The sequence below is a fragment of the Mastigoproctus giganteus genome, chromosome 5 (genome assembly GCF_048544385.1).
Source record: "Mastigoproctus giganteus isolate SK-2022 chromosome 5, ASM4854438v1, whole genome shotgun sequence".
NCBI lineage: Eukaryota > Metazoa > Arthropoda > Arachnida > Uropygi > Thelyphonidae > Mastigoproctus > Mastigoproctus giganteus.
In genome coordinates this window covers 36,502,507-36,517,338 of record NC_143579.1, presented here as the reverse complement: position 1 = coordinate 36,517,338, position 14,832 = coordinate 36,502,507, and the positions used below count along the sequence as shown (strand labels likewise).

Below are 14,832 nucleotides of genomic sequence, written 5' to 3'. Positions count from 1 at the left end.
TGTGGTTCGAATGGCTGAATAGGATGGACAATCAATCAGGATGTGCTTACTGTAAGTTGTATCTGACAGGCAGAGCAGAGCGGTGGATCTTCTCTTAAAAGTAAATGTTTGTGAGTGAGGAAGGTATGCCCAATGCGCAGTCTTGTTAATATAACTTCCTCCTGTCTATTTGTACATGAGCTAGATCGCCACAAACATAGATCTTTTTTTATTCTGCAAAGTTTATTGCACGATTGGTCCCTCCAAAAAGTTGTTTCCAGATGGAAGTATATTTGGTACGAAATACATCCCTATAATCTATAAATGGTACAAACTGAAAGTTATCTTGTATATTAAGATCTGGATTTCTTGCGGCTTGGTCTGCATGATTATTTCCTGGGATTCCAGCATGGCTGGGAATCCAACAAATAGACACTTCTTTTCTTGCTTTATGCAAAACTCCGAGTTGTTTTTTGATATGCTGAATCAAGGAATTTGAGGAATATTTGCTGTTCTGTAAAGTTGCTACTGCACCAAGGGAGTTAGTATAGACTAGAGCAGGTAGCAGTTGATGCTTGGTAATATCATCCGGTGCTAGTTTAATAGTATATAATTCTGCTGTGAAAATACTGCAAACATGAGGCAAGGAGACAGATATAATATATTCCGGTAAAACTACCGCGGCACCTACTGAGTTGTTTGATTTTGAACCATCCGTGTAAATCTGATGACTGTTTCTATTTTCAAAACTGTGCAGTGCATGGAGCTTCTGTATAACAATTGGAGAGATCTCTTTTTTTTTTTTATTCCTGTTTGTAAGATGTGATATGGATAAAGGCAAAGTCAGAATCCAAGGAGGTTCTGAGTTTATATCTACTGCAGAAATGTGCTGGAAATGTATTTCCCAAACTTCAGTTAAGTGTCTGAGGCACAGTCCTACTGGTTTATTTTCATTTGGCTTGCAATCATAATTACTCGTCCATGGTGTTTTATGGTTGTGACTCCAGAAATGTGCTTTAGAAAGATATCACAGTGGCGTTCAAAATTTATTCTTATAACCGAAGATATGATTCTACAAAGCGACTGATTCTATTAACCAGTGATCACTATAACCTGCACTACTGTATTTCACTTCTTTTCACTGCATGCTTAATTATTTTTTAATTTTCATATTCTTTCCTTTTGTTTTTTTATGCACTGTTCGCAGTGTTTTAAACTTGACATGCTTATATGGAATGCAATTCAGAATAGATAGTTTAATCTTTTTAATATTTCGCCATTTGCTTCTTTTTTTAAATTTTTTTAATTTTTAATTTTTTCACAATCAGAATTTCACCATGCAGATATCACAGCTGATTCATTTATATTAAAGAAACTCTATGATAATAACAGAGTAAATAGAAGCTCTCTAGGATGTGATATTAACTCGTAATTAATAAAGTAACAATTAATATAAAATAATTATTCAATTTATATTTAATTATTAACACTACAGGATCAGATTTTTTACATAAATATGTAAAAAAATAAAAACTGCATCACGTTCAAGACCTAGACATACAGCAGTTAATCAACAGGATGAACTGAAATATGGAATGACAATATCTAGCCCATGAAGAAATGAAAGACTTAAAAAAAAATTTTAGTTACAAAAAGTTATACTAAGATGAAACTGGCTTTAAAGCATAGAGCTTTAATTTCATTTCATCTGTGTGGGATTTTTTGCGCTACTTTTTGAAAACTAGTTTTAAACAATTTTACAATTTAAACAATAATCTTAAAAGAATGAGACACTGCTATGATAGCTTGTTTTAGGACTAACTGATTTCTCAGTAGCCGAATGTGAGCTGACATGCAATAGATGAAGCAAGAAGTTAAAAATTATAAAGAAACTAATGCTGTTCTGGCACTTTTCAAAATTACAAAAAGAAAGAGCCTCCTTGTTCTGTATAATTTTGTTATAGCTATTATAGTGTATAGAAATCTCATACCACTAATGAACAGATGAACACTGCATATGCTAATGGTTAATCACAGGGATATTAATAAATAAAATGGTCACGTAAGGCATACATCAAAGGAAAACCTTTACAACAGGCTCCTGTATATGTTTAAACAGGAGTGTTTATATAAACAGACTAGATCTTGTATCAATGTTTGCATAAATATAAATTCAATTAACAAGTCAATTTTGGAAATAATTATAAATCTATTATAGGAATAAAAGAAGTAAGTCACTGTTAATACTCACTGCAATCCTGAATTGGGGACAGTCACAAAAAAAAATAAATAAATAAAATTGACATGCACTCAGTTTAAAACTTACGTGAATAGATATTGAAACATCCTTTTTTTGGTTCAGGATCATCAAGGAACTGCAGCTGATGGAGATACTGGGCAAACTGTTTCTTCATGTTATTTAACATCTACAAATTTTTTTCAAATTTTACATTATTCCACTTTGTTAAAATAATATATTCCCCTAAAACACACTACTATTAAGTAACTGATCATATAACACGCTAACCACTAATGATTATATCATCAATGACACATTTATAAAGAGAGAGAATCTTAATGAAGTTATTACAAATAGATTAAAAATGGGAATTATGATGGTTAATCAAAAAGTTTGGCACCACTTTTTTTTTTTTTTTTCCATTAAAAATTTAAGTAATTTTGTACTTCACTCCTATGTTAATATCCACTTCAGAATTATTTGTGCGTAAGGAAAGCACTGGTAAGTTATACGCTCTGTTATTAGAGTTGAACAGTTTTTACTCATGAATGGAGTTGGAATATCACTTAGACCTGCCAGACTATAGATGCAATAAAAATTAGCCTAGTGCACATTTCATTTAAGGCAAATAAACCAGTAAACATCTAAGCAAATAAAAATTAGTTTACATAGTTTACTCATACCTACAGATAACAAAAGTAAAAAAATTCATCGTGCTCTTAAAAAAAGGCAAAGTACAGCATATGGGTAGCAATAACCCAAGAAAAATGTACCAACTGTGTGGTACTACACTCGGGGAAGAAGAAAGTGAAAAAGACCTGGGGGTGCAGTCAAATATGAAGTTTGCTGAGCAGTGCAGAAGAGCTGCCAGGGCAGGTCATGGAGTCTTGTCAATGATATATAGGAATTTTGAATGCAGTGACAGGGAGGTGATTATCCCCTCATTGTACAACGCAATGGTCAGGCAACACCTAGATACTGTGTACAGGTCTGGAAGCCTCATTTTAGGAAGGATGTAGAGTTGCTAGAACGAGTAGAAAGAAGGGCAACAATATTGGTGAGGGGAACAAAGGGGTGCTTTTACAAAGAAAGGCTTAAGTTCTGCAAATTTCAGCGCCTAGAGAATAGGCACCTGTGAGGTGATCTGATTGAGGTGTATAAGGCCTTGAATAGGTTGAGAAAGCTAAATGCTGATGCGATCCTTCCTCTTGCTCAGATTAAGAACCTGAGGGGGCATAGATTCAAATTGCGGAAAGACAGTTGTAGGATAGATGTGCAGAAATATGCCTTTAGCCAGCGGGTGTTGATTGGTGGAATAGACTTCAATCTTTTGTTCTGGAAGTTGATAGCCTAAAGAAATTTAAGGCTGAGCTGGAGAGGCATTTGGAATGAATGGAGAGTTGAAATGGGAGGTGGTTTTTTGGCTGATGCTGCATAAGCTTCCTTTCTTGCATCGTATGCCTCTACTAATGCTAATAAATATTATTGATGAATACACAAAACAACAATGGGCCCAGCACCGAACCCAGGGGAAACTCCACTAATAATATTAGTCCATGAAGAGCAGTGTCCATTGATTACCACTCTCTGTCATCTCCCACTCAACCATCCCTTTATCCATTGTAGCAACTTGCCCTTAATGCCATACTGCTCCAATTTGTATAGCAGTCTTCCATTTGTAACAGTATCAAAACCTTTTCTGAAATCAAAGTATATGATTTCGAAATTATTTTTTGTATCAGGTTGCTTTGTGACCACATCATAGTATCCAACCTTTGTACCATCTGCAAATGTAGACATTAAACCTGATATACCTTCATCAATATCATTGATAAATATACAAAACAACAATGGGCCCAACACTGAACCCTGGGGAACTCCACTAACAATATTTGTCCATGAAGAGCAGTGTCCATTAATTACCACTCTCTGTCGTCTCCCACTCAACCATACCTTAATCCACTGTAGCAACTTACCCTTAATGCCATACCTCTTCAATTTGTACAGCAGTCTACCATGTGCAACAGTATCAAAAGCTTTCCTGAAATCCAAGTATATGATATCAAAATTATTTTTGGCATTCAGTTCCTTTGTGACCACATCATCAAAGTATCCAATCAAATTGGTCAGACAAGACCTCCCTTTGAAAAAACCCATGCTGTGTCTTAACTACTACTGCAGTCTAGTCTAGATGATCTTGCAATGCTTCTTTAAGCAGTGACTCCATTATTTTCCCCTGGAACACAAGTTAAACTAACAGGTAGGTCTATAGTTACTTGTGTCACCTTTTGAACCCACTTACACCTCCAGTCCATGGGGACCTCCTCTGAGCCCAAGGAAGCTCTCATAATTAATTATGGCTTAGGGTTTGCTTATTTCCTTTGCTGCCTCCTTTAATATAACAAGATAGATCCCGTCCACCCCAGGTGCCTTCCTTATGTTTAACTTCAACAATTTCTCCTCCACTTTGCTCTCAGTTATTACAAAATCATTAAGCTCCCTGTTAGAGTTTGATAAAATTCTGGTATTCTTCTCCTTGAAAAACTATTCATATGTGAATGTAGATGTAAAATGCTCATTCAGTTTATCAGCTACCTGAGCATGATCATCAATAGTCAAACCATCTATGTTAAGTGGACTGTTTTTCTTTGCATCCTTTGCCAACATAATCTGCCTTCATCTGCTTAACTTCCTTTGTGACTTGATTACAGACTAGCATATATCTACCATAGGCTTCTGTGTTGCCTGATAATTTATATGCATCCAATGCATTTTTCTTCTCTGTCAGTGCCTCATTAATTCGTCTGATATCCATTTAGGCTTAAACCTTGAACAATACTTCTTAGTTGGTAGGAAAAGCCTAGTAGCCTCCACGATTAAGTTCCTGAAGGCTTCCCATTTAGAATTTGCTGTTGGTAATATCATCAGTTGATCCACTGTAGTCACCTTTATGAAAGCAAAAGCTCTTCCCTTGATGGTAGTTACATCTTTAAATAAACCCTACATCAGTACACTGTGATCACTGTCAGCCAGTGGTTCCTTTATCTGCAAATTCATAATGCACGAATAATTACTTCTGATAATTAAATCAAGAGTATTACTCTCTCTGATTGCCTCTTGAACATGTTGCTGTAGAAAACTGTCATCTAATAAATTCCCCTTGTTTATGTCACACCAAACTGACTCAACATTGCATTGTCAACCAATGTCAACTGGATTCACTTCCTTAGATTTTGTGTTTCTTAACTAACAGCAGAAACCCCTCCTCACTTCCTCTCCTGTCTACCCTTTCTGTAACCATTGTACTCCCCAAATTCCAATTCTGCACTGCTTATATCTGTATGACAACACATCTCTGATATCCCAACAGTATCAGTCTTTGATGTCTTGACCAGCATTTCAACTCATCAAATTATTAACTATTCTTCTAGCATTGGTGTACATGCAATTATACATGCACCTTCAAAACCAATTATATTTATACACCAACCGTGTTGTATTAAAATAATAATTTAATACTGTAAAATAAATGTACATAACATAGATATTTACAATAAAACAATTAAAACTATTTACAATAAAATATATAATACAAATAAAATAAGAGCGATAAAAGGTTAAAATATGTTAAAATACGTTAAAATAAAATACGTTAAAATACTTTAAATCATTTAAGTAACGGATCCCAAAACTTTCAGAGGCATCTGCCTCCTTTCTCAACAGTACATTTTTAATTGCAACACATCCTTAAATAATAGCAGGTTCACTGCTCACGTGGTTCCACAGGCACATGGGCGGTATTCCCCTGATGTGTACTAGAACTGGAAATGGCTCGGGAGCGTGACAGGTGGAATCGATCATCCCGCCCGAGTACTACAGCCTCAAGGAGGGGATGCATACGAACTCCGCTGTCTCCGTTAATGGTATTATTCTTGAATGAACAAATTCGTAAGCTCTCAAGCCATTTGCGGTCCCAAAATCTATGAGCACAGTCGACGATGACAGCTTCGTCTGGGAAGATCTGATGATGCTTCTCCCAAAAATGTTCCGCCACAGCAGACTTCCCATAATCCACGGTCTTTATAGCATTCATATGTTCCCCCAGACGGTCCTTGAACCGGCGCCTTGTTTCACCAACATAACACTTCCCACAATCCGGGCACTTAATCTCATACACTACCCCACTACTACAATCTTTTCTTATGGGGTCCTTAACCTGAGACACCACTGTGTGCAACCTCCGTCCTGGAAGCTGCACACAGCATGTCTTGCAATCCCGTAATACTCGTGCTAAGCGCTCAGTAAGGTCTGGATAGTAGGGAATGTAAGCCGTGGCAACTGGTGTGAAAGGCTCTCTATGATACTCCACACCTCTAATGTATCTGTCCATGACCCTCTGGGGGTAGCCGCATTTCTTGAGGTCTGCTGTGACTCGTCTTTTTCCTCTTCTCTGTCCCGGGGGGGGGTGCTGCAGTGGGACCCAACCCTATCCAATAATGCTTTAGCGACACTATTCTTATGTTGGTTAGTTTGTGCCGAACTATAATGAGTGTATTGGCCTCGGCACATAGGTTTCCTATAGACTCTAGTTTTTAACCTAAGGCCTTCTCTATAGACCAATACATCAAGGAACGGGAGGGTACCATCCACTTCCACCTCCGAGGTAAACTGAATGAACAGGGAGAAGCTATTGAGAAAACTGAGTACCTCATCCTCTCTCCCCCTCCGAATAATGGTAAACGTGTCATCGACAAACCTTTTCCATTTGCACATGGGGGAATCCAACCCATCAAAAATCCTGGTTTCCAATTCTTCCATAGCCAAATTTCCTACAATGGCACTTATGGGAGAACTCATTGCCCTACCTGCTTTGTCTGTCCAGCAGTGGTGCTGGACAGACAAAGCTCAACACCACTACAAATATCTTCTACATTAAGGAGAGTCCTGATACTTAGGGGTATCATCTTTCTCTAGGGCCATTCTTACACATCGTTTGTTTGTTTGTTATTTGGTTTTCAGGAGCATTAGCAACTAAGGCCATATTGCTCCGGGAATATGCGGTGGTCATTCCTTTGACCTTTCCGCATCCTCCGTATTTGGTGGTGACAGGCTCAAACCCCGGTCTAATCAAGAAGCGTGTGCTACGAACTGCTGCTCCTTCCCACCTGGCTACGGAGACGCTCTTACACATCGTACTCCATGTTCAATGGGAATGCACGTAAACAGAGACACTACATCAAAAGGTATCATAGTCTCACCCTCTTCTATACTCTGTTCCTTTACATATGTCACAAAGTCCTTACTGTCCTTAATAGTAAAGATGGAACATCCAACTATGGGGGAAATCAATTTGGCTAAACATCTGGATAAAGCATGGGTACCAATAAAACTACCAATAAAAGATATGATCGGTCTGAGTGGGACCCCCTCCTTATGTGTTTTCGGAAGACCGTAGAATCTGGGTAGCTGACATCCTGTTGTGTGTAAAGTTGGATATCATCATTCTTCTCTTTTTTGGTGATTCCTTTCCACTTCTCTCTCTCTCTCTCTCTCTCTCTCTCTCTCTCTCTCTCTCTCTCTCTCTCTCTCTCTCTCTCTCTCTCTCTCTCTCTCTCTCTCTCTCTCAGGGTAACTCAGAATTTTTTTTTTTTTTTTTTTTTTTTTTATTCCACTGCAGCATAATCCTCAGGCTTCCTTGCACCATGTGGCTAATAATAATAATTCAGACGGTGTGGCCAGGGCAGTATGTCCTTAGATGCTAATGAGTTTTATAAATCCTAATAAAACTTTTCCTGGTGATCATGTATAATTACCTGATGTGATATTGATTCTGTGATATGTAAGTCTCATTGGTTGCTTCTGATTGGATTGGAGTTACTGTTATTCAAATTATATATCATATAATATAACTTGGAAAGTGATAAATTTTTTTTTTTAATTTTAGAATATGAAACCACAAATCACTTTAGTACATTGGTTCTCAAACTGTGTGCTGTGGAATACTGTAAATTTTCGAAGGAAATACAGTGATACTTTGTTGGATACCGCACGAACTACTAGCTCGAGGTAGTTCATAGTTTCAACATTACTTATTAAGTTGTTTGTACCTAACTACTTAATAAATGGAATCATTAGGTATTTCTTTTGGCCTAGGTACACCATCAAAAAATTACTGAGACACTGAGGGTACCGGAAAAAAATTACTGAGACACTAAGAGCACTGTGAACTGAGAAAGTTTGGAAACCTCTGCTTTAGTATGTTGCTCATAAGAAACTTTGAGATGGCAGTCAAAGCAGTGGCACAAGGTAGTTTGTTAAACACTGCATTCTATATCTTAAGTTAAACATATAAAAATAAAATGAACTTCTTCCTTTAAAAGTTAATGTGATCATGGAGGAATTTAATTGTTAAAAGAACCATCCAATTGTGCCATAATAAATCATCTAATCACATTGTGATTAGATGATTTATTATGGCACAATTGGATGTTTCACATTGAAACATCCAATTGTGGATGTTTCAATGTGTTACATGCCTTAAACAATGTTACATGCCTTAAACAGCATGTTTCACATTGAAACATGCTGTTTAAGAATTTTTATGGCACACTTTAATGTGGTTGGACTTACACAATTATATTGATTATTATTAATACAGTTAATTTTATTAATCATAATAATGCTTGTTAACAGGAGAGACTGCTTCTACAGGGATGAGGTACACTTCAATAGAAAGGGTGCAAGAATATTTGCTGATGCTATCGAGGCAGTGTTAGGTGGGTCAGAAAACCGCTAGCTTGTGGGGATACACAGACTAAAAGATTAACAGTGGCCACAGACAGAGGCAAAAGTGATTCTTGCACTGCTTCTATTAGAATGAGCAGCAACCCGGAAAGCAAAGTGCTGGAGATTTCCAGGACTACTTAGGGTCATAGTGGAACAAGTAATACATGGGAACAGGTGCATGTATATCTTCAAATAGGCCTATGAGGTTGGGGGAATTCATATTCACAAGCAATTATATTGATACACCAACCGTGTTGTATTAAAATAATAATTTAATACAGCAAAATAAATGTACATAACATAGATATTTACAATAAAACAATTAAAACTATTTACAATAGCTTTAATTGTGTGGTGTGCCAAGCCTATACTCACCAGTTGTGAGCTCTGGGGCAATATGTGTGTATAAGTGCATGCACACGGCTAATTTGCACATAGTGCAGGCTAAAAAACCTGGAATAACTCATATGGGAAAACCTCACTCCTGTGAGATATACTCACTACAGACCCAAATAGAGATGCCTTTAAGAATTCCTCCAGTCACTGACAAGATATAGTAGTAGTAAAGGCATATGATGCAAGAAAGCAAGCTTATGTAGCATAAGCAAAAAAAAAAAAAAAAAAAAAATCATTTCACACATTCATTTCCTCTAAAAGATTGTTCAGTTCCACTTTGAATTTAAGCTATCAACTTCCACAATGACAGATGGAAGTTTGTTTGAGCAATCAACCACCCACTGGCTAAAGGCAAATTTCCACATCTATTCTACAATTGTATTTCCTCAATCTGAATTAATGCCCCATCAGGTGTGTAAATCCATAGCCAAGTGGTCATGGGCAGGAGTGCAGTAGCATACGCTCCTTGAGTAGACTGGGGTTCAAGCCCCTGACTGCAATATACGGTCGATCTGCCAACACGCACTGGACCAGCATGGCAGATTATGGTCCATTTCCCTCAACATGAATTGTTGAGGAGGCTTCCATCCTGCAGTGGGCTGATAATGGCTGCAGTTTACAGGTGTGTAATCTGAGCAAGAAGAAGAATCCCATCAGCATGGAGATTAAGGTGTATAATGCCTTGAATCTCAAACCATTCAAGGTCTTATACACCTTAATCAGATCACCTCACAGGTGACTAGTCTCAAGATGCAGCAATTTGCAAAACTTAAGATTTTCTTAGTAAGAGGATCCCTTCGTTCCCCTCACCAATCTTGTTGCTCTTCTCTGTACTCACTCAAGCAACTCTACATCCTTCCTAAAATGAGACCTCCAGACTTGTACACAGTACTCAAGGTGCAGCCTGACCATTGTCATATACAAAAGGATAATCACCTCCTTATCCCTGCTAGCAAAGTTCTTGAATATCATTGACAATATCCCCCTCCACGAGTTGCTCTGGCAGCCTGTCCACACTGCTCAAAAACGTCATACCTAACTGCACATTTAACCCCAGGTCTTTTTCATTCTCTTTATTCCTAAGTGTAGTACCACACAGTTGGTACATTTCTCTGCGGTTACGTCTACAAATATGCAGTACTTTGAATTTTTCAATGTTGCTACACTTCAGTTGCCACTTCTCGGCCCATCTGCTCAACTTTTTTAGATCCTGTTGCAGCAGCACATAGCTATTTCTGTCATTAACAACCCTGCCAACCTTTGTATCTTCTGCAAACTTCAACATAAGCCTCATATACCTTCATCAATATCATTGATAAATACAGGATATTTCAAAAATGACGGTCAATAATTTGAAGGTGAAAAGTACAAACTAAAATAAGCAAAAAAGTCCCGGTGAGCATCGGGCTGCAAATGAACTGTTTGAGATAATGCACATTTTCTGTTAAGATCCACCACAGACTATGGGTGCACTAGTTTAGTAAAAAGCTGTGAATTCTTTGCTAAGTTTGGTTTTATTAAACATAAGATAATACATTTTTAATTTTTGGCTTCAACACCACAGGATTTTACAGATGTTACAGGATGTTCTTTCTAACACCCATTCCTCAACATCATGTGCTATGCTTCTGGGCCTACCTGCTCATACTCCATGTTCGAATTGCCCATGTTCTCTAAGGCGTTGATGTACCCTGATGGATGTGCGCCCGTTGGGCTGCCTTCGGCGGTGAAATGCTTCTTGGTACAAATGTGCAGCCTTGAGTGCACTGCCGTTGGCTTTACCATACATGAAGTGCATGTCCGCATACTCTTTGCTGCTGTAACCTCTTTCCATGTTGACTATCCTTTGACAAGTACTAGCATGCCTGCTACGTCTCAGAGTATTGAGAGAGGGGAAACAGAGAGAATGAGCATAACTTAAATCCCAACTCTGTACAGTTCACCTTGTCAGTGGTGGATCCCAACTAGAAATGTGCAATATATTGAAAACGATTCACTTAAGGATCCATGTTTAGTAGGCTTTTTTTGCATATTGCAGTCTGTACAGTTCACCTTTAAATTACTGACCATCACTTTTGAAACACCCTGCAACAGTGGACTCAACACTGAACCAGGGGGGGACTTCACTAATAACATTAGACCACGAAGAGCAGCAACTACTGATTACCACTATCTGTCTTCCCCCACTCAATCACCCTTTTATCCATTGTAGTAACCTACCCTTAATACCATACTGTTCCAATTTGTACAGTAGTCTTCCATGTGCAACAGTGTCAAAAGCTTTCCTGAAATCCAAGTACATGATATCAAACAGTTTTTGCATCCAGTTCCTTTCTAACCACATCATACTATCCAATCAAATTTGACAGACAAGACTTTCCCTTAACAAACCCATGCTCTGTCTGAATTATTACTGCAGTCTTGTCTAAATGATCCTGCAATGCATCTTTAACCAGTGACTATTATTTTCCCTGGAACAGAAGATAAACTATGTGGTCTGTAAATAATCGTGTCACCCTTAGATCCTCCCCTCTATAAATTGGGAATACATTTGCACATCTCCAGTCCATGGGGACTGGAGATGAGATTGTTTCATGATGATTCCCACTAATCTGTGAAATCCCCAGCACCCTGCTTTCTAGGCTGGTGCTCATTCTAATAGAAGCAGTGCAAGAATCACTCTCCTCTGCCAGCAGCTACTGCATATCTATTCATCTGTGAACCCCCCCCAGGCTAGCAGTTTTCCGACCCACCTGACACTGCCTAGATGGCATCAGCAAATATTCTTGCGCCCTTTCTATTTAAGTGTATCCCATCCCTGTAGAAGCAATCTCTCCTGTTAACAAGCACAGACCATGCTGAGAAAAATTCTACCCCATGATGTGTTGCACAATCTCTCCAGGGACAAACTGATTGATAAGGCTCTCATCATATATTCCCTTCTATCGTGTCTGGGTAGAATTGTAGACACTTTCAAATTAAACCTGTATTCCTGACTTGTTTTCAAGATTGACCTGTACTTGTTAAGTAAGTCTGCAGATCTCCTACTCTTCATGGCTCACGAAGTAGCTCTATCATCTGCCACAAGTGTGGCATGTCCTACCTCCTTGTGGTGTGGGCTGGCAGGTTCGCCTGGCAAAAGAGCACGCACTACTTCTCCCAATTGGGGCTACCACCCCCGTTTGTGTTCTTGAATATTTGTGTTGGAAATACAAAGAGAGAGAAGGCTACAGGATTGCATATTTCGTGCCATTCAAGGCTACTGCTCACGGACCTGCCTGCCTCTGTTTGGGCTGATGAGTCCTCTACTTTCCAGTCAACTAGCATGGCCTGATCTGCGACTTTTGTGGATGTTCATTTACTACCAAAACTGGTGGAGGAGTGCATATATGGCGCGCACATCCTGCAGAAGACAACGAAGCTATAAGTATCTCCAGAATCAAAGCAAGATGGACAACTGAGGAAATCCAGATGTTAGCCCTTGCTGAAGCTCAGATTCTACACACATCTGGACCAAAGAACATTAACCTGAAGCTCCAGAGGAAGTTCCCGCATAGGACCCTTGATGCCATCAAAGGGAGGCAGAAGACGGAGTCATATATGTCATTGATACAAGGTATAATGTCCGACCCTGGATCATCGGGTGTTGATAGGGACCCTGGACTATCAGGGATTCCTGAAATAGTGAGTGTGCCCCTGGACTATGAGGGAGCACCTCTATAACTTTAGTCCCAAGTTTGCTGGTGGAGAATGACCCCCCCCCCTTTGAAAGACGTGGCTCTGGGCTATCGGAGACTTTTGCTTCTGGACTATTGGGAAGGTGGAAATTTCATTTTAGAAAAGGCTGTGCCTTAGACTCTAAGTGAGGCATCCAGTTCTGCTGGGAGGATGTGGGAAACTCCTTCTCGAGCAGCACCACCCCATGGGGATTCCACGTGTGCTAATTCCAGTGGTCTTAAGCTCAGTTATTTAAGTCAAACAGAAAAGGTGTAGGAGTCAGTTCCCACAAATATCATGAAGGAGCCTCTCCACGACAGGATACTTGAATCATTGGTGGAAGTGCCTCTAACACAGTTTGATTATCTTCAGCTCAAGGTGTTGTTGGCCAAGGCCCTTGATGAAAGACTAGATTTGGAAGATCTCAAGTACCTTCTGCAGAATTTTATAACATTGGAGGTTGTGTCAACTGGTTCCAACCATCCTCAGGGAAGTATTCGTAATAGGTCTGGTAGACCCTTAAGTAGGAGACTACAAAGGAAGAGGGACTTTGCTGAGAATCAACTTATGTATTATCAGAATAGGAAACGATGTGCCTTGAATATTTTAAATCCAGCTAGGATACAAAGTAGACTCGAACACATTTCTGGAGTTTTGGAAAGGTATCTTCTGCATTAATAGTGAGGAAATGACATTAAATGTTCCTGAGTCTTATGATGAGGATGGGGATCTGCAAGGTATTAGTTATAACCAAATTAATGACCAAGAATTGAAAAGTGCTATACCACCATTGGCAACCAGCCCAGGTCCGGAGGATAGGATAACCCCGGTGTTTATCAGAAAAGCTCCTCTAAAGATTTTCCAGGACTTGTTCCATCTATTCTTGTGGTCAAATCAACTTCCTCCAAGATTATATAAGGCTTACACCATCTTTTTGCCAAAAAAAAAAAAAAAAAAAAAAAAAGGCAGCGCAGAGCCCATCAGAGTTTAGGCCAATTACTGTAGCATCCATTATCTTGAGGCTCTACCATAAGACCTTGATAAAGAGGATATCATCTATTATCTCCATCAATCCTACACAACAAGCTTTTCTCCCCACTGACGGGGTAACAAAAAATTTATTTGTGTTGGATTCTCTGTTAAGATCATCCAAGGAGAATCTAAGAAGTCTTCACTTGGCATCCTTAGACCTAGTTAATTTTTTTTTTTTTTTTTGATTTGGTAGTTGTTGGCGCATCGGCTTCTGTGGCCATATTGCACCTCCCAAGGTTTTTGCAGTACTTTGATCCAAGCCCGAGGCGGGAATCGAACCCGCGACCTTTGGGTTGCCGGGCAGGTACTTTACCCACTCGGCTAGCCCGGTCGGCCAGACCTAGTTAAAGCGTTTGTCACTAGGTCATAAAGCCATATTGAAGGTACTGAAGAGAAAGAAATTTCCAAAGACCTTTCTTAAGTCTTTGGTAATTTCTTTCCAAAGACTTAAGATATATAGATACTCTTCAGAAACAATGTACAACAGTATGAGGTTTTCTGGCATGTGCCATGAAGTTCACCCTTGTATGTAATGGTGTTCAGCAGGGAGATCCTTTGTCCCCTATATTTTTTAACCTTGTTATAGACATGTTGATAAGGGATCTCCCTCTTTACGTTGGTTTTGATGTTGGCAATTATAAAATAAATACCATGGCATTCGCTGATGACCACATCCTGGTGGC

At 39.0% G+C, this 14,832-nt stretch overlaps 1 protein-coding gene across 1 annotated transcript in view; it reads right to left on the bottom strand.

Moving 5' to 3' along the window:
* The window catches only part of LOC150085305 (ATP-dependent DNA/RNA helicase DHX36-like), a 184,096-nt gene that overhangs the window by 50,175 nt on the left and 119,089 nt on the right, over nt 1–14,832 (bottom strand). The window contains exon 11 of the mRNA XM_090374522.1: nt 2,306–2,405. Coding sequence (XP_090230648.1) covers nt 2,306–2,405 — 100 coding nt within the window. The remainder of the gene's footprint in view (nt 1–2,305; nt 2,406–14,832) is intronic.